General features: G+C 44.0%; 1 protein-coding gene across 3 annotated transcripts in view; it reads left to right on the top strand.

Moving 5' to 3' along the window:
* Nucleotides 1–19,885, top strand: part of LOC119033404 (protein FAM53B-like) — a 43,093-nt gene that overhangs the window by 6,759 nt on the left and 16,449 nt on the right. Inside the window, exons 2-5 of one of the 3 annotated variants that reach the window (XM_037123429.1) lie at nt 5,470–5,685; nt 7,884–7,938; nt 9,793–10,670; nt 18,361–19,603. In XM_037123429.1, the coding sequence (XP_036979324.1) occupies nt 5,683–5,685; nt 7,884–7,938; nt 9,793–10,670; nt 18,361–18,717 (1,293 nt within the window). In that variant the 5' untranslated portion in view covers nt 5,470–5,682 and the 3' untranslated portion in view covers nt 18,718–19,603. Of the gene's footprint in view, nt 1–5,469; nt 5,764–7,883; nt 7,939–9,792; nt 10,671–18,360; nt 19,604–19,885 lie in introns of those variants that run through there. The other 2 variants (XM_037123428.1, XM_037123430.1) reach the window with 2 other exon arrangements.

Genomic DNA, 19,885 nt, shown 5'->3' with positions numbered 1-19,885 from the left:
CTACCCTTAAATTCCTCGAAACAGTGTAGTACCTAGCAACTGTTTTCTGAAGAAAGTCACAGAAATACTGGCCCTTCAAAATGTCTGTTAAAAAAAAGATCTGACTAAATTGATTTTATTTGGGAAAAATCCCCTTGTGACTAGATAATGACATTATGTTGACTATTATGACTAATCTGCTCCCTGGCAGTGAATGTTGCAGTTGGAGATATGTTAATCTAGCTGCATCTCAAAGCTATCACATATAAGCAAACATAGTAAACTTGCTTTATGATGCAGCTTGCTTACTGGATGTTAAATCAGGGTGGGATATGGTGTCACTGCACTATTTTATTGTGTTCTTCTTTCAAAGCAGAAGTGGTCAGTAAGGCAGTGAAGTTAACTCGATGTCACAATGCATTGTGGATCACTTGGGGTTGTCTCTCTTCATGTGTTTAATGAAGTCAGCGCGCTCCACACCCAATTCAGCAGTGGCATGTGACCACAAGGGAAGCGCAACCCGCATACTGCAAAGGGAAGTGTGCTTGCTTGCTTATGCGTGCTGTGTGTCTTCGTGCCAACTAAGCAACAAAAGAAACAACAGTATTAACTGGACTTTCAGGTTGATTCTAAAGAAGTTCTTTCAAGTCGTTTACTCCTTCCGTTTTCGTCCCAGAGCCTTAGTTCTAGATGTCTGCCCCTGTTCCAAAGTGAAAATGATCTTTTTAGATTTCTCATTAACTAGAGGCTGGAGGAGTGGTGGCTGTAGAGGCGGATGGACTGTCGTTAGAGAAACCTTCCGGGGAATCTGCAGAAGGAAGCCAGAACCTGACTACTGACGATGCACAAAGTTTGACTGAATGAGCCCTTCTTTGTTGATGCACTTCTGAAGATCTAGCGGTGTGATGGCGTGTTGTTTTTGGCGAGTGTTCCTGTGCCAGTGGGTACTAGGGTGATGGCCAGAGCATTCAGTGGTATGTCTTGACCTCCCCAGGACCATTTTTACGACCTCGGCCACATTCTATGAGAGAGGGGTGGCTGTGTGTTCACCCTGAATTAACCATCCGCGCTGCAGACTGTCACAAAAGAACGGCTCTTACTTTTATTCAGCCCCAGACGACAAAAAAACCTGATCGTGCAAAACTTTCCTTTTTGATGTTTTTAAGTTTGTTTCCCATGACCTTTTCAACTACATAAAACAGATGTCAACATCCAGCTTATTGCACCAGGAAATATGTTCTAAGATGTTAAAAATTTCAGTTCATTACGCACATTGAACTTCTACTGTTCCTGTTTGCTCTCAACTAAGAGCCTGATATACGCGGTGCGTTTAACTTGAATCACCCCTGCAGTGCTGTGTTTATTTGCTCTTCACCATTTCATCAGTACAAAATAAGTTGGTTTCTTTCAGCTGCAGCCACCAATCAAAGTCTTGACACCAGACGCGCTCCACACAAGTATGCAGTAACCAAAGCCAATTGGTGATGGACACCAAACACCCCGGCACAGAACTTTCGGGGGCCCCAAATAGGCTTCTATTCATCTGCCTGTACAAATCACAGCCCGGGCAAGGAGCCACATTATCTTAGCTGCCCTTTCTAGTGCCCTCCTGAGTCACTGGCTATTGTGAGCCAAGAGCTGCTGTCTGCAGCCCAGCGTACACAAATCTGACCAGAATTACCATTAGATTTCAGCCCACAATGGAGGTCAAATTTAGTTACATGAGCACTGAATGTTAAATAGGCAGTGATGGAATGTAACTAAGTACGTTTACTCAAGTACAAGACTTTCAGTTTTACCAAAGTATCATTTTAACACAAAATCTTACTTTTACTCAGTTGTTACCTTTGATTACTTTAACAACACTGTAAATCGACCCAAACGTCACCGTAGTTTCCATTTAGTGATGAAACTTTCCATCAGTTTAGCGCCAATTAAATGTGAGAAACCAGATTTGACATTACAACGCACAGCCAGACCTTGCTCAGAACAAGCGTCATCGCAAGTAGGATGTATGAGACATGAAGGACTGATTACATGATGGCATGAACTTGCTTGGCTGCTGTTTTTTCAAACAGAAAAAAAACATGGCAGCTGTTCTGAAAAGGTCAAATATCTTTCAGTTACACTAACCTACAGGGCGAACTAGCACATCCAGTCACACGGTTGTGCTTCAATTGACACCTACAATGTCTCATTTAATTTACTATGTATGATGTGAGGGAGTGTCAAGATGGAGTGAGTCAGATCGTAGTTTAAGACAGTCCTTTGTGTGCGCTGATTGGTTCGACTTTCAGATACCAGAATCGAATGATTTACACTGACGGGTGTTAAAGTAATGATGGTGTACGATATTTTAACACACCACATACCGTAAGGTGAGGTGGCGTGCAAACTGATTTGTTTTTTTTTCTTAGTTTGACAGCAGGCTGAATGAAGCTTATTTAAAAAGAAAATCTACTCTTGCCTTCCATTAAGCCCTGGTTCCCCTGTCGTGAGGAGCCGCTTCATTAAGTAAGCATGGCTCCAGGTCTGACTTCACACTCGGCCTGCCCTCTCCCATGACCCCACTTGCCAGTCCCTACAAACTACACACTACACACACACGACTGCAGGTTAGCATGTACAGACCTACACACACACAACCCGAGGTGCATTTTTCAGCCCAGATGGAACCCGTCACACGTCCTAACCACATCAGTCAAACAGCACACTGTAACAACCTTTACACATGGCTGTCATGCTCCTCAGCTTCCACTCATGTCCTGTACACAAAACCTTGCTACAGTGCCACGCCCATTACTCAGTGTCAGGCCTAATCAGCAAAGTAATCTGCAAAACTGATCGCGAAAGAGCATTCCCCTCTCCTCCGACTCCCACCAACGGCACCAGACCCGCTCGCCTGCGGAGGCCCAGTTGTGCTCCACTGACTCTCCGGGATAAATGGAGTTAATGGGAGTCATATGCTAGCAGTTGGTTTGGGGCAGGCCTACATGAAAAGTTTATAGTCTTCATGTAGTCATGGGGCTGGAGAAGAGGGATAGAGATGACATAGCTGAAGCAACAAGACTTGACTCGACGCATAGAATTGCCTTTATCAAATCCCTCTGTGAGCAACCGACCCATCTTTTCTTTTATGTTTTTTTTTTTTGCTTTGCTTCCTGTCCCACAAAAACACATTTAATACCCAGTGAACACTTGCATGCTTCTCCCTAAAGCATGTTATATAAGTGCAACAACCCTCACTTAACCATGAAACCACATGTTACACGGGCAGGATAGCATAGCAGGCCTGGACGATCCATTAGCCTCTTGTGTTGCTCCACAGCGGAGAGCTGTCATTAGCCGACCGTTGATTGGGGGATCTGAACCATGCTCGTACTCTCTAATTGCAAGCCGTCAGTGTGCTCGGCGGTTGGCTAATGAAGGAGAGAAGCTGAAGCCGAAGGTCACTGCGGCTCGTACTGTTTTATTTTTTTTCCTTTCCATACTGAGGATAAGGAAAGCGTAACTGAACCTGCCTGTCGTTTGCCTCGATCCTCCCCATGCATTAAGTAGCATCAGAAGGGCTGAGCAGAGCAGACATGACGAGGCATGCTCGCCATAAAAAAGCATATGGACCATCTGCCTTACATATAACTCCCTCCGAGCGTTTTAAGAGTTTGTGTTTACTGTAGCGGCTACTGTCGTTGGAAGTCAATGAGGCAACTGCGGCCCCATATATGTTCCCTTTTTTCTATTCATATGTCCTCGCCACATCTGGAGCCACGTGATGTCTTTTTCCCAGATTAGCTGAACTTTGCTTTCTGTACCAGCATGTTTAGATTTCCATATGTGTCATGGATTTTGTTGACACGCCAACTTTTCCATTAAACATTGGGATAAGGAAACAATTTAACATATGGCAGCACGTGTTGTTTTGTAGACAGGCTCTCTGAAGGCTTTTAGCTGTATGGAGAAATGAGTGGTTGTGTTACTGTAAGTGTCAGCGTGGAAAAACACAAGTTAGCACTCGTTTTTCTCAGCTATTTCAGCAGTGAAGTTCTGTTTTCTACTCATTTTTGTTGATGAAAAAATAAAAAGTGTACCCTGCGTGGACCAATAATTAGATTTAGCTATTTTTTTGTGTGATTTCATGAGCTTTTTTTCTGTTTTAGCATTTAGGCAAATACCATTACACATCAAAAAGACCCAATATGTGAATATGTCCTATATCATACTACAAGACTTCATGTGAACGTGATAAACTGGTGCCAGCTTCCTTTACGCTTGAGTTAAAGTACTGTTGTGTTAGAAAAAGTTGTCATGCCATTTCTGTGCGAGTGTCAGTTACTTCTGTTTTATATTCCTGTAGGCTAAAGTTCCCAAATTCAAACTGTTTGATTGACATAGTATCCCATATTTCCTCTGTAATTGTTTGTTTCAGGTATTGCTGTACGTTCCTCCCTGTTGGTCTGCAATTTGGTTATATTGCTTATAAGTGGTTGCAGCACTAAAAATGTTTATTTTAGTTAATTGATCATGATTGAAGAGCAACTTCTAAACACTTAGCCTTTCTTGTAATCTAGATTAAAAGCTGAATTTCCTATTTTATTCAGCTTTGTATGTGCCATATCCATCTGGTCTTATTAGATTTACTGTTAGAACAGAATATAACAGGACACAGTGACTGCGCCTTGCATGCTTCTCTTCACGTAGGCACAGTGTTGGATGACACATTGGGGTGTATTACTGCATACAGAAAACAGTCATATAAAGCCTTTTGTGGCTCCAGAGGAAGCTGCATGTAATCTGATAAATTGCCATCAGTGATGTCACATATTCAAGCACTATGGGTAATGTAGGCACCAGTGTTGAAAAGCAGTCCACTGGTTTAGAAACACTGTTTGACTCATTATGATTTAGTTTTAGTAAGTTTAAAACAAATTATCAAAAGTGATACAGCAGAGAAAGTGATATCTAACACATGGTGCCTACATTACCCACAAGGCAACATAGCCACTGAGTGACATCATTCAAGAAATATTAACTGTTTACATGCAGCTTCTGGAGCCACGAAAGGCTTCATACTAAATACTTTCTCACATATGCATAAGTACTCCACAAGACCTGTAAACACACTTGAATGTGTAAAATTGGTGCATTTACCCTTTAATTGAAGGGTCATATTTTTCACAGGGGGATTTGGCCAACTGGCCCATATTTGCCTATAATTTGCTTTAGGCTTTGCTCAAACCTGAGCTGTGTTTAGACGCATCTCTCTCTGCTCGTCCTGTCTGCCAGCCAGACACACCCAGAAGTTGTTTTTTATTTTTATTTTTTATGTGCTCCAACTGGCTGTGGATGCAGTGTGGCCAAGTGGAAAATATCTTTGTTGCTATGTTCTGCCGTGATGAGATAACACTGTGTCCTAAATATAAACCTTTCAAATGGCACTGTTTAAATTAGTATTTATATTTTTCTTACACGCTTCTCTTTCCGTCAACGCAGGGATCGTCTCAAGTGTGAGAGACACCCTCCTACCTCCACCACCACCACCACCACCATCATTATCAGCACTTGAAGGCTGTTCTGCAGATGGGAGGTCACCAACCGGTCGTCTGTTTCGCCCAAATGCACTACCAGGCCTCCGCCTTCGTCTAAGATGGCTGCCTGTGGCCTTCTTCTGCAGCCGAACAGACTGGAGCAGAGCTGCGCGTTACAATGGTGATCATTTTCTTGAAAACACTGGAAAAGAAGAAGGGTGTCAATGATGTAAGGTCCAAGAACATCGAGAGACGGCTGGTGAGGGAAAGTTTGAGTTTTAACACAAAACAAACTGGTTGTTAACTTTCGGTGCAGTTAAGGATCTGCAAGAGTTTCACATGTTAGGCAGTAGTCAGCAAAATGAATAGGTCAGCGATTATATTACAGAAGTGCCCACATGCCGCCTATAGTCATGGACACTTGAACACTGTGTGTAAGCATGCTAGACCACAATTTATTAGCTTGTTAGGAATTTTAATGAGTAATTTTATCTTTAGCGGTCATTTATGTTACAGTGAAATGAAGATGGAGCTTTTGACACGGTTTTAGCTGCCATAACTTCAGATGGATGGGACGATCGATTTCATATTTGTGAATTCAGCATACTAAGCAGTGCAGGGTGTGTTTTAGCCTAGCTTAACACAAAGATTTACAGCGGAGGGAAAGGCTAGCTTAATGTAGCTTGGTCCGATGTTTAAACACCTGCAAGCCTTATTTTACAGTCTCTGTGTTGTTCATTGAACATTTCTACAGCAGAAACTGAAATAAGATATCGTGGAGTTAGCTTACACTGCTAACTTTAGCTAACTGCCCACGTGCATGTAACGTTAGCGCCTCAAGAGTGCAGCGGGGAGGCTACGTTTGACAGCGTAGTAAATACTGTGCTAGATGTAACTTTGATGGTTTTGGAGTAGTTGGCAGGCTTTCATTCTTTTCAGACAGGGAAGTCATTGAAAATGTTTACCTCTGTGTCAGTCGCTGTGCTGAGGAATGCTAAACTTGACCCGGACCTGCAGATGGTTGACAAATTAAAGGAAGATTAGCCTATTACATTATATTTTTCAACTATGCTGTTGTTTGAGTTGGAGTTCCAAGAATGTCTGACAATAGTTAAAGAGTATAGCATTTATCTCACTGCTCTATTAAGATAACATGTACTGATTAACAGTACATGAATTGTGTTATAATCTACAGAGTAATCTAATCAAAGCTTTCTCTCTTCCTGATGCCATCACCCTGCCTATATAAAATCTCAGATCTTAAAGATATTGTCTCTGAAATCTAAACAACCCTTAGATCGTCTCAACGTTTACACTTTACAGTCATGAGGTATGAGTGTTTCACTGAATTGTCTGGTGTATTCTTAGAATCCAGTGCAATGTATCTTAGAAAACATTGTTGTTGTGGTAACTACAGCCTCAAGGTGAGTCAGAGCAGTGTATCATGGCATTGTCCTCTGCACAAACAGTGCACAACAGTGAACTATGAGAGTGTGTAGGTGTCTTAAGGTGAAAGGCGTGGGTACACACAACTGTTTTATACTCCCTAAACCTTTGTTCTTCATGAAATCTGATGCAAACGCAAAGGTGTTTATTTGTCTACAGGGTACAATTGGCATTCAGCGGCATCTTATCATCATAAGTGAAAGTATTATGTGATCTTGGTGAAGAAATGTGCTTCATGTTCTACACACAATGGTTCTTGTTTGACCGAGCTAGCACAGGGTAGCATGTCTGTGAGTGCTAACCTTGGCATAGCAGCTACAGTGAAGATTTCAGCTGTAAAAATCTATAAATAGCGTCTTTTCAAATCAATTTTTGGGATCTCTGGGCTTCTTCAGACTGAGATCATGCTGATTTAAAACAAGTCCCCATCTTCTTCAGTTGCTTAGGAGAATTCTGCAACACTGTTTTGCTGTGAAACACCAGAAATGTTTTGTGGACGACCGAACTTTGTCTGACTCTGAATTGACATGGGGACGAGTAGATGATGATGACAGATTTTTCCTTTTTTGGGGTGAACTTATCCTTTAAGTAGTCATTTCAAAGTCGTGTCAGCGTAACTAGTAATTATAGCTGTCAAATAAATATAGTGGATTAAAAAGTATAATATTTATCTTTCAAATATAGTGGAGTGGCCTTAAAGTAGCTTTAAAAGAGGTGCAAGTTCTCAGAATTGCAGTCAAGAAAATGGACTTGGTTCCTCTCTCCCACTGGTTAAGTAGTAGTAAAAGTAAGTAGTAAAATTAGCGAGAAAGCGATATAAATCTTCTCATTGTGGTTTGAGCAAAAACATCACGGACTTTAGTTCCGCACTTTTTTTCACTTATTTTCTTATTGCCCTGACCATCTGCTCCTCTGTCTGCCCGTCCTCCACAGCGTGACCTCCACACCATGAGCAGAGGGACCACCCTCTTCTCCTGTGGAACTGTGGGTGAGTCATCTCCTTTATCTCACTTTATGTCTTTGTCTTTGCTTCTTTTTTTTTTTGCGATCACTCAGGATCTGGACAGTATCGATGGTTGACGTGGGCTCCTTTTCTGTCACAGCGATATTTCACGTATGTAACAGCGTAATGGATCGCCCCCTTTAATCCCTTGATAAGTTGAACCATCAAGGTCGGCGACCCCCCCCTGCTATAAGCTTCTCATTGTTTATTCCCTCCGTCTCTCACTTCTCCCTTTCTATCTGTCACTCATCCCCCTCTCATGATCAGGGTGCACCTGCCTTCACACAACGTTGCACAGCGCTCTCACGGGAGTGAACTGTAATTGAATATGCTGTTGCCTATGTCAACAATTTCCCTTTGGCTCTGTTAGTGTTGCAGTAATTACCCCCCGTGTTAAAAGACATGCTACTGTTAATACAAGGCCTGCTGTTGCTCACTGTCCTCTTTTTCTTTCGGGGACAGACGTGATGACGTCACGGGGAGGAGCGCGGCGCTCTCCCTCCACTGTTAATGCTGACCTTAACAGTGTCGTGCACGTCTTGTTAGTTTAACCAACACTTTGTCTCTTGCTTTCAAAGGGTGGCCTTTTTGAAGTTCATCCCTTTCTCCCTTTGTCGAGTTGTTTTGCTAACATTCCTGTCAGGTCGTCACTGTAGCCCCCGTGCATTGTTTGTCCGCCCAAAACAATGATTTCCGTCCACCAGGCTGCGAGAGAGCATGCCAGAATTGGAAGACAAGCATTCAAAAGGAATGGATTTGGATCAGCAAGGCGGCTCTTTTTGGCAAAAGCTTCAATAGATTCACAACTTCACCACTTGGCTCTGCAGTTCAGGCCACAAAGACACTTTACTGTAGGTGTATTATCTCATTGACTCCTTTGTGCGGATGGTGAGGCAGTTGGCAAATCAGACCGCCTTCCGAAGGATATCTTGCAAACCCGCTCGACTAATGGGAGTGACGTACCAACCGTTTCACAGGCTGATTCTTATCAAAGTAATATGTGGTTCGTGTGTTTGGGATCAGCATTGTTCTAGGTTTAAAATAGTCAGGAATGTGGACTTGTTGGTCTGCAGGATGCTTCAGAAAAAAAAGGCTTCCATAGCACTGACGTGACTTGGACAGATTTCACTGTAGGACTTTTTGTCAAGTACTGTAAAACAATCAACTCCTTCAGATTTACAAAACACTGATTTCCTAGAATGCACTGAGAATTGAGAAAGTCTTGCTATCAGTTTTTTTCTTTTCTTTCAGCACATTTGCACATGAGCTGCACTGGTTTGAATTAATTGAGTTATTTCCTCTCGGCATAATCCTGTCACTCATTTTAAGAGAAAACAACTGAAAACAAACTATTTTCACTTGTGCACCACAGCTCATGATTTTCTGAGTTTTGGTGGCCAGTGCTGTGCAACTGCCCCGACTGATTTTGATGGGAAACTTTGACAATTATTACAATATGAATTTGAACTCAGAATTTTAGTATTTACGTTATTAACGAGGTAATAATACAAAGTCAGAAATATTTTGAGCATGGTTGTTGTCCTTTCTCTCCGTTTGCTCTGCTCATGTAGCGGCAAAAGTCAGTGTACTCTGTTAAGTTCCTTTTCTACTGCAGTTACCAAACATCTGCCTTTTTATTTATTTATTTATTTACTCCAAACAGCTTGTCCTCACGGCAACCGATCCCTCTTGCCTTCAGCTTAGTTCTGTGTGTTTTTGCTTTTTATGTGTATCTGGTTCAATATTGAATGTTCCTGTCACATACGGTTGCTTCGCGCTAAGCTAGGATTCATTGTGCTGTCAGTTAGAGTGAGCTTGTACGTTTTTTGGATTTTGCAGAGGCAGATAGGTGGCTGGACCTGGGGAAAAGCTGTGCCATCCAGCAGAGAGCACCCTGCCAGTCTGGTGCCAGTCTGGAGAGCCTGTGGGATGTGATGCCTGAGCCGGGGAGCTGGCACTGGGCCAAGGAGCCGGGCAGCGCCACAGCAATCACCAGTCTGATAAGAGATCTCAGCCTTGGCGATGGCAGTGTGGGCAGCCCCCGCTGCCACCCCGCATCCACCACTGCACACTACACCACTACAGCCACCAGCCAGGCTCCGGCAGCGCCCCCGAGCAAACGGCAGTGTCGCTCCCTGTCGTTCTCTGATGAATTCAGCGGGTTTCGCTCATCTTGGAGGCCCCAAGGCTCTCGGGTGTGGACAGCGGTGGAGAAACGGAGGTGCCACAGTGGAGGAAGTGTCCGAGCAGGAGTGGGGGGATTCTCCAGCGGTCATTTTCCTGCCATGCAGCGTAGCTCCAGCTTTAGTTTGCCGTCACGCTGCAGCATCCCTTCAGACGGAGCCCTCGATCTGCCATTCTTCAACCAGCGACTGCCTCTCCACCCTCAATTCACTGCCTCTCCAGTCTCCCCTACCTCTCCCTCCTCGCATCATCACCACTCCCACCATCACCACTTCCTCAGGCCCCTCTCGCTCTCCCATGAGCAGATCAGCCTGCCAGAACTCCAGAGGGAAGAGGCGTCGGAGGCCAGCTCTCCAGACTCCACGCCAGAGCTGGGGAGGAGAACGGGCCAGAGAGCCGGGGGCACCGGGTGTCTGTCTCGGAGCCGGTCCCAGCCCTGCGTGCTAAACGACAAAAAGATTGGTATGAAGCGCAGGAGGCAGGAAGATGCCCAGGAGCAGCGGCCCTCCCTGGACCTGGCAAAGATGACTCAGGTTAGCTGGAAATGTTAAGCAAATGTTGACAGGCACAGACAGGCACACACAATCACATGCATTTCCAGAGTTTAGCAACCCCGTAGTTCACTGATTAAATATAATTTAGCATCATCTTATTTCTAATCTTGCCTTAATGCTGCAAAATAAAGTTAAATCCCGGGCCAAACTCTCTCAAGAGCAGACAGGCACCTTTTTGTTCTCAGACCAAAGTGAAGTTCAAGGGATTCTCTAACATAACCAGGCCTGTCTCTCTCCGAATCTGATCAGGGAGCTGGATTAAATCAGGCTGAATTAAGTTTTCTGGGTCATCGGTCCGAGGGCCTCGGGGTTAAGTGATCTCAGGCCTCCCTCCGGTTCAAGGAGTGGTGCTTACTAAAGAAGCATTCCTCATGTTCGGTCACGCTGCCTAGCGCCATGCTCTAGCAAGCCCTGCTCCGGTTTATCATTTCATTCACTCTGTTGGGTAAACAGGCCATCCGAACGGTGAACCCCTCACCTTTCGTTTGCTTCCTCTCTGCAACTTCCGTTCTGTATTTCCATCTGTCATTGCTCTCTGTCTACTATCAGGCAATTCTAGGTGATTAACAGTGGGGATATTTGGATGCACAGAACTCCCAATTGCCCAGAGTGTTTGTTTATTCTTTTGTAAATTCAGAGGAAGCAGCTGAGCAGCCGGAGAGTACAAACGACCCCTGGTCAAACCCAAAATAGAACTGCAGAAGTATTTTAATGACATGTCCTATTTTGATGCTTGGCAGTGCGCTGATGTTTTCACAGCGCCCAGAAAAATCTTGATTTGATTCATCATTATTCATTTCTAATGCTCTTGAAGCGAGCAGCCACCGACACCAAAGCAAACCTGTAGTTGCATGTAATGACTCAGACCTTACTGCACTCGATGCGCTTAAAAATCTCCCCTCATCACACCTCCTGCCACGGAAATATTGTCCGCTGTTCCTGTTCTCTTATTAGAAAGTAGCATCAATGTATCCCCTCCGCGCCCTCCCTTCCTCTTCCCAAAGATTTGTGTTCCCAGCCAGTCGCCCTCAGGACCTAGCCAGGGTTGGATAAACAAGGCTTTGGTAATGGAGCCTAGCGAGCATGTTTCCTCTAGTCATGCCAGCAGCTAAGAGGGGAAAATCGGGCACGATGATCACACATGTAAAACTGCCTCCATGTGTGTGTTTGTGCGTATGTTACCTCAGACCTCTGCAGATTGCAGACATCCCATTTTGTGTGTGTGTGTGTGGGTGTGCATGTTTTTGAACCACGTTGCATGATTTCATGTAGTCAGCAGTGTTAAAAGGAGTCTGAGCAGGTTAGATGGGTCATTGCAGATCTACTGTTGCTGTGTTCACTTTCACATTCTCAAGAATGCCTGAAGGGCGGAAAGTAAGCGGTGACACAGCCCTCATTTACTCTCTCACTTCTCTTTCTCTGTTCGAGACCGAAGTGGCAATGTATAGATACTTGTGTAAAAAAAGAAAAGAAAATGAAGTAGAAGTACTGATTCAACTTCCAGCACAGGCTCTGAAGTGTACCTGAGCATGAAAGTAAGAAGTCTAGTGTTAAAGTATTTTTGTGCAAAGCTAACTGAACCTTGCGTCATTCACGTCTTCCTCTCAGTTTCTGTTTTTTTGACATTGTTTCGTCTTGCTCAACTGAGGGGTTAAAATCAGTCTTGTGATGTTGGGAAGGCGTTGTGTACTGACGCAAAGTAAAAAAGAATCGATAATACGCCTCAAATGCATAACACTAAAGAAACAAGTCTGTTTTGAAAATGTAAGGAATAGGGAGTACAGATATTTGTGTTGTCAGAAATAGTTCAGCAACTCATTATTCGTTCTTCATTACTTCCGGCCTCTGCTTCTACACAGCTCAGGCTTGATGTTCATCTTTTTGTTAGTATCCAGGTCAGAAGGCCACATCTAGTTTCCATGCTGGGGTTTCACTTTGCGGTTTATTTCATTTATTATAAGCTTGAGAAACTCCCTGAAGCAACCGCTGAAGATTCACGTGGTTGTCGTAGGTTAATGAGGTGTTTTGTCTCGGGAGGAGCCAGGGGGAAAGCTGGTCGCTGGCAAACTGTCTGGAAAAGGAAGTGATAATGTGGAAACGCAGAGCTGGTTACAACCGACGTCTGTTCTAGTAAAGAAAGAACTTCAGATTTACCGTCAGGGTTGGCAGCAGATGAGATTTTCTTTCATGTCTCTCTCTTTTTTTTTTTTTGAGAATTTGTATGATTGGTACCTGCGGTTCTGGTGTTCGACTGTTTTACTCCAGCTGCTTTCGGGCAAACATGATGTGTGAGCTGGCCGCTGACAGTGTGTCTGATTTGAGCGACGCTCTCACTCCATTTTCCCTGGCTACACACACACACACACATGCGCACGCATGCACGCACACACACACACACACACACATTTTCTCCCACTCCCTCTCAAGAAGTGGGTGGGCCTTCATCACAGCGCTCTCAGGCTGGAACGGCTCCCCATTCGGCCCTGCCTTGGGGAGTAAATTAAAAGTCATTACTTCTTCTCACACCTACACACACTGGCCACCACACTTCCTCCATTTTATAGGTGTGTGTGTGTGTGTGTATGAGTAATACAGTATAAAGCCCAGGCAAAGAAATACAAAAGTAGTCTGTGCATGTTTGTGACACCTGAAGGAAGGCCTGGGTCAATGTTACATTATGAAAAGTATCAAAATCAATTTTCACAATATTCATGCTGTTGCTGAATCTTTCAGGCTTTTATTTTGAAAAGAGTATAATGGGTTGAAGTGTGGGACATTTCTCTTTTTAATTTGTGCTTAATCAAGTGAAGTATCTGTTTTGTTGTCAGACTGTGAATGGAAAAACATGTTGTAGATCATGTCTTCATTTTAAAATTGGTACATATGCCACATTTTGACCATATATAGACAATAATATTGCCCATCGCAATATTTGTGCAGGAGAATACGGTTATTTGATATCTCCCGTACCAACACGAAGCAGCATCTTGTCCTCTCTGTACAATCTGCTGGAGGTTGGGGTTGGGGGTTAAGGCTCGTGAAGTCCCCAGTGTGTGTTGTCAGTGGAACATGGTGTAATTTGGCCTCCAGCTTCCCCGAACACGTCAATGAAGGCGGGTGTGAATTCTGCGGATGCATGTCGTGCTAATCGGCTATTACTTGACTACTGTAGGGATTTACATGCGGCCACCCCCAAAATTCCTCGAATATCCTCCCCGTCAACCGCAGTGTATCGGCTCACTCCACCATCCAGTGCCTCGTTTATGTCCCTGGCTGCCCTTCCACCTTGGCCCTTCATTGTTTTTTCCTCAGCGAGGTGGGCGTAGCAAGCTGTCAAACGGGGGAATGTTATCTCTTGATTCTAGGTCACTGGCTGGACGATTGTTGACGCAGCTCACACTTTGCTCTTGAGGAAATGGCCCGTATGAGGCCAACTCTGCCAGTTTCATCGAGATTGTTTTATGTCTTCTTTGTTGACAACTTCAGTTTGGTTGAGGAAACATGCCGGGTTACCTTTTTGGCGGAGCTGTGTTAGCAGCAGAGGTGGCAAAAGAAGGCGTGTTGAGCTTGAATGCATGTGTGCGGCTGTCTGTGCATTCAGGGTGAAGAAAGGGGGGTATTATTTCTGCAGGGAAGGCGGCAGACCAACTCCTCGCTCCTCTCTATTAATATCTTCTCTGCTGGCCCAAGCTCGAGCTGCTCGGCTCTGCCCCTCCTCTCCCCATCCCTCGCCATTCCTGGGATGGCAGACATGGTGATCATAGCTGAGAGTCGAGCCCAGCAGACTTATAGGAACACCTAGGTGGGCGTCTTCAGGTGCGGCGCTCGCCATGTATGTAATGACATGTTTGGACTTGTCCTGAGGCATCACCAGTGTGCAGTCACACCTATTACCTCTACCTCTACTAATCTTCACTCTTGACATATTTATCTTTTTTTTTTTTTGTGAGCTGTATTCATATCTGTGGTACACTGAAAAAAACAGACCAAGCAGTTCACACACGCAGATAATTTCCGCGGAGGTGTGCAAGTATGTGGCCCGCCTGTCGAGAATGAGTTAAGTTCTCCTGTCTTTGTTTGCACCCCTGCTCGCTCTTTTGTTTTCCACTCTGCTGTTGGAGGTCTGTTTGGATGTCTTCCTCAGACCGGTGTGTCACTGGATGTTGTTTATGTGACCCAATTTCTGCACTGGGGTGATCCAAAGAAATGTACTCACTTTGTGACTTTCATACAGTATATGTGCTTGTTTGTGTGTGTGAGTGTATGTTTAGAGCCAAGTTCACAGCAGGACATTTGCTGAAGTCCTTAGCGAGGCGATGTTTGTTGTTTGCTCTAATTACCAGGAGAATATTTGTCTAACCTCTTGGCTTGTGCTTCTCTGGCAGCAGCTGCCTTTCAGTCCAGTTCAGTCTTTGAGGTGGAAGCAGTGGTTGTGTTGATCGATGAGAAAAGTTAAAGAGTTATCCAATAGATCTCATGAGTAAGTTTTGATTATATTAAACCCCATTTTCTTTATTCTATTTACAGCCAGCAGTCATGAGTTTAGTATCACCGTGTCGGACAACTTTTGTTGATGTCTTCTGCCTTGTTTATGAAACCAGTCTGAACTGTGTTGGCACGGGGACTCGGAGTGATTAGCTGTAATTGCAGAGGACGTCTGTGATTTTAATCCTGTGTGAATCTGCCATGTCCTTAATTGTCGATCCCACCACAAATTACTGACCGCCTAACAAAAAGAGGCTGTGATGATATTAGCCACGTGCAAATGGGGTGTGTGTTCCTCTTTTAAATCTGTTTTCCTGATGTCATAGTACTGAACGATTCAGATATTTTATCAGGCTTCGATCAACAGTGACATTTAGAAATAATTTTTTTTCTGTACCTCCATGTTGATGCGTGAAAAGACAAACTGGTTTGCTGCTGTGGATTTTTTAAAAATGGAAGCTGACAGAAAACGCTGTGAGTACTCGCTGCAAGTACTTCCTGTACTTTTTGGAAAATACGACCCCTCTAGCAGGGAGGATAAAATGATGTCCCCTGAGCTCCTCCAAAGTTTCCTCGTCCCTGGGAAAAGTTCCTGCAGCGGGGAAACGGCTTCATACATGAGGATCAGTTTACTCCTCATGATGGGTACCACTCAATATGTGAAAACAGTTTGTTGTCTTAAGGTCTTGAAGAGCTTTTTATCATAATGACATTATTAAAAAGCCCTGCAGTACAAACCGGAATTGTGGGGTTTGAAATCATTAAGCAACCTGTACCACACTGCTGGTACAGAAAATGTCATTAAGCATGTACCAACACATTTGCAATGACGTCTGCATTGTATCTGCACAGCCTCGGGTTAACGCCCGATTGTAGATCTATCTGTTGATACTATCGAGTGTATAATTAACATGGTATTTCTAATAGTATTATATAAAACATGGTTTCAAAGCGTCTGTACTTTTGACAGCTGTAGTATCCTTCTTATAACTGTCAGATATTTTTTTATCTAACTTTTATCTCAGCAGAAATATTCCCCTTTTGAGAGTCAGAATCTCTTTTCCAAAGCGAGTCCTGGCAGAGACGGCAGCATCAAAAGTTCAACAACATTAAATTTTGGGGACTGGCTGAAAACAATCAGCAAGACTACATCAACACAAAGACTTGGAGCTGGACACTGGATAATAATAAATCAAAGCCAGGATATCTGGCCTTTGTTGCTTCATTCTTTTTAAAATGTTTATTGCGAGTCCCTCAACTTTATGGAAGCGTATCAGTAAATCACCAGGGTACATTTTTAAGGATTATGACTTTTAAAATGTCAATCATGTAGCCGGTAAATGATAGATTAACGTGTGTGTGTGTGTGTGTGGTAATAGTGAATATGGTTTGGATGTATTCCATCTGGCTAGAGGTATGCTCAGGTGAAAGGAACCCAAAATAAAAAAAAAAACACAGACAAAGCTGGATACACAGCAGAAATCCAACCCTGCACCCCCAACCTGCCACCACACACACCCAAATCCCAGTCAGCCTCTCTAGATTTTATAGAAAGCATATTGAGGAGAAGCTGCCTCCCCTCCTCCTCCTCCTCCTCCTCCTCCTCCTCCTCCTCCTCCGCCTCTCGCTTCCTTTCGTCTCCTCCTCTGCTGTGATAATTAGTAGCGGGGGTAATACCGGGGGTTGAACACACAGTACGAAGGCTCAGAAATCCCCTTTTCCACTCCAGTGGGGTAACTACAGCGAAGGCCTCCCACTCCTCACATGATCACCTCAAGCGTTTGCAGATGGAGTGTCCTGAGCGTGAGCAGCTTACATGTAAAGTTAATCCAGCAACTCGGGACAGCCAAAATCCTGCCTGATAGTTTTCTTCTGGAGCGTGCTAAATCAGGGGCAGGAGAAAAAAAAAAAGAAGTGAGCCTGCTAAAGTGAGATTTAAGAAGGGGAGACTCCCAGTTCATTGTAACAGGAAAAGCAATGTCCGAACACACTGGGGAACATTAGAGGTGTCTGTCATGTAAGCTGAGGCGCTATAGAGAAAACCTCATCTCTATTCACCTCCATGCCTCCAACATCTGCTGCTGGGGCACTCCAGAGATCATTAACCCCTTCAGTGCATTTCACGGCTGCCTTTCTCTTTGTTGCAGAGAGGAATTCAGGGTGGAAAGAGAGCATGAAGGCAAACCGGCAGACGACTTTCATAGTGAATTAAATCTCTTTTTAAGGTCAAGTGTTGAGAGCATCATCACAGGCCGTAAAGACCCCCCCGACTCTTCCAACATCACAGAACCACAGAATATCGTAAAAACTGTCAATAACAATGGCTTGGACCAGACAGAGAGCCGTGCAGGGTGTGTTTCACAGTGGCAGTGATAAATGGCCCTTGAGCACAGTTTGAAACAAGATACCTCTCTGTGGTCTGCAGCTCGTCTCGGTGTTTTTCTCTTTTAGAATTTGTGTAGTTCTTCGATGGCTTGCGCTCGCTCTCATGTTTACATGATCACTTGCCTTCTCCGAAAGGGAAGACTAGCTTTCTGCTTTCTCAAACTGAAACCCAACCTCAAAACTGACACTCTGGAAGACCTGCAGCTCGTATTTCCTCAGACAAACTACTTCTTCTGCTACTTTTTATGGCCTCATTAGCCAGGATGTGATCATGAGTTTAAGACCTCATTACCATTCACCCAGTTGCCACATTTGAATCCTAAAAATGTGCTGCTTCTGCTTCACCCCCCATAAAAAATTCTAGAATATGCAACTCTTTTTCTGGAAGCAAAATGCTTCCTACTTCAGTGTAAAGTCTGTTCTCGGTGTACGTGCACTGGAGGCCTCTTACGTACGTGAATGTTTGACCGGGATGGCTTTGAAAGTATTTGTGATGTCACAAATCATGCCTCGTAAAGGATAAGATCAGCCAAAATGAAAATGAATTTGATTATTATCTACTCGCCCTCATACCGAATGAAAGTCGGGTGAAGTTTTGTAATCCACAAAACATTTCTGCAAAACAGTGTTGCAGTATTTTCTTATCCGCTGGAGAAGATGGGGACAAAAACCTAAAAATTTGTGAAACAGCCTTCGCTTTTTCAAACTCTGCACATCATCATTCTACACACATTGACGCTCAGATATCCAACAGCAGGAACAGGAAGAAACACACTTATTCTTTGTCTCTTCTGTACAGAAACTACAGACCTTTCAGAGCTTGAGCTGCCCCGGCTTCTCCGCCACTGACGGCTGCCAATCAATCCTGCCCCCTCCCACCTCCGACACCTTCAGCCAACCGGACTTCGCTGCTGTGCCCGAGCTGGGACTGGAGCCACGTCAGGAAGTGGCAGGAGATGATGAGGAGGAGGAGGAGGAGGATTCATCCTTCGAGGAGCTGGATAGCGACTCGGCTTGTAGCGTGGACTCGCCGCCCGGGTCTCCTGTAGACATCCTGGGCGGGAAGTGCACCCTCTGGAAGGGTGACTGTGGGACACAGAGGGACATTTTCCAGCTCGGGGGAGAGCTGGATCTTGACCAGATTGAGAGAAACTGAACATTTTTATAGGAGATTTTTAAAAGACTGCGTCGGGACTGTTTTGGAAAGTTATTGGACACTCACGATGTACCAAGAGATGGATGTTAAGAAGGGCTGTGAGAAAGAGTCGAGGATGTTTTTGAAAGGGAAGGAAGATGAAACTGATGTGGAAGAAAAAGGATTAAGTACGTTGTTAACAGCTGGCTTCTCAATGACACATTTGCCTTGAACATTCTTACTGTTTGAATCAAAAAGCAGTGACCTTAGTTGTTTTTTTTTAAATGGGTATTCAGCTTAACTCAGGAGTAGGAAAGTGAGGGTTAGTCTTAAAAGCCCCCGCTGTCTTTTCAACCTGATGACCTTTCCAAAGTCAGCTAACCATAGATTTGTAGTACTGTAGCAGTAGCTGGGCTCTCCTGTATGTAGCTCGAGTTTTTTGTTTTTCAGAGTAAGTGGGGGGCATCAAGGATGAAACAGGGAGGGGTAAAAAAAACAAAAAACAAAAAACAGGAAGAAGTGTCTTACCCATGACCTTTTCTCTTCGTCTTTCGTGCACACATGAAAACCTGATGTTTTTTTTGCTGAATGTAGGCTCAATAAGCTTTATGAGGAGATCAGAAAAGGACAGTGCCTTCTTCTGGATGCTTGCTCTCCGTGTTCTCTCCAAGAAAACCGGACTCGAACCGAAGCCACCTTTTCTGACCTTTTTTTGTAGTTTCTTAATATGCAAATTGTATATTTGAATTCAACACTGAATCTCAAGTTTTCAGTTCTAATATCAATGTATATTTTTCTAAGTAACTTTTTTTTTTATGAGCTGTGTTTGTGTGTGTGAAGGAGCAAGAATACAAGGCCTTTCCTCTAACAGAATGAACATGAAATAAATTTACAACCTGCACTCATACGTCTGGTTTAATCTCAGTTTATTAATAAGCGTTCACGGTCACAGTGGAAGACTTTCGCTTTGACAGATCAAAGGTCTGATTTGAGCTGCAAAGTTTCCAGCTACTCTTTAGAAGATGTACTCGCTCCCCCACACTCACTTCCTGCATCACATTTCAGAAGCGTTTTATTGCAGCTCGCTCATTCAAACCTCGTTCTGCTGAAATGCGTTTTTGTTTCGTGTTTTCTATCTATTTCTGTTTTCTTTTCACAGTTGCTACCTAAGCTAAAACCCTGATTCTGC

The sequence above is a fragment of the Acanthopagrus latus genome, chromosome 15 (genome assembly GCF_904848185.1).
Source record: "Acanthopagrus latus isolate v.2019 chromosome 15, fAcaLat1.1, whole genome shotgun sequence".
Taxonomy (NCBI): Eukaryota; Metazoa; Chordata; class Actinopteri; order Spariformes; family Sparidae; genus Acanthopagrus; species Acanthopagrus latus.
The sequence above is the reverse complement of the archived record's forward strand: the minus strand, read 5'-3'. Positions and strand labels throughout refer to the sequence as shown.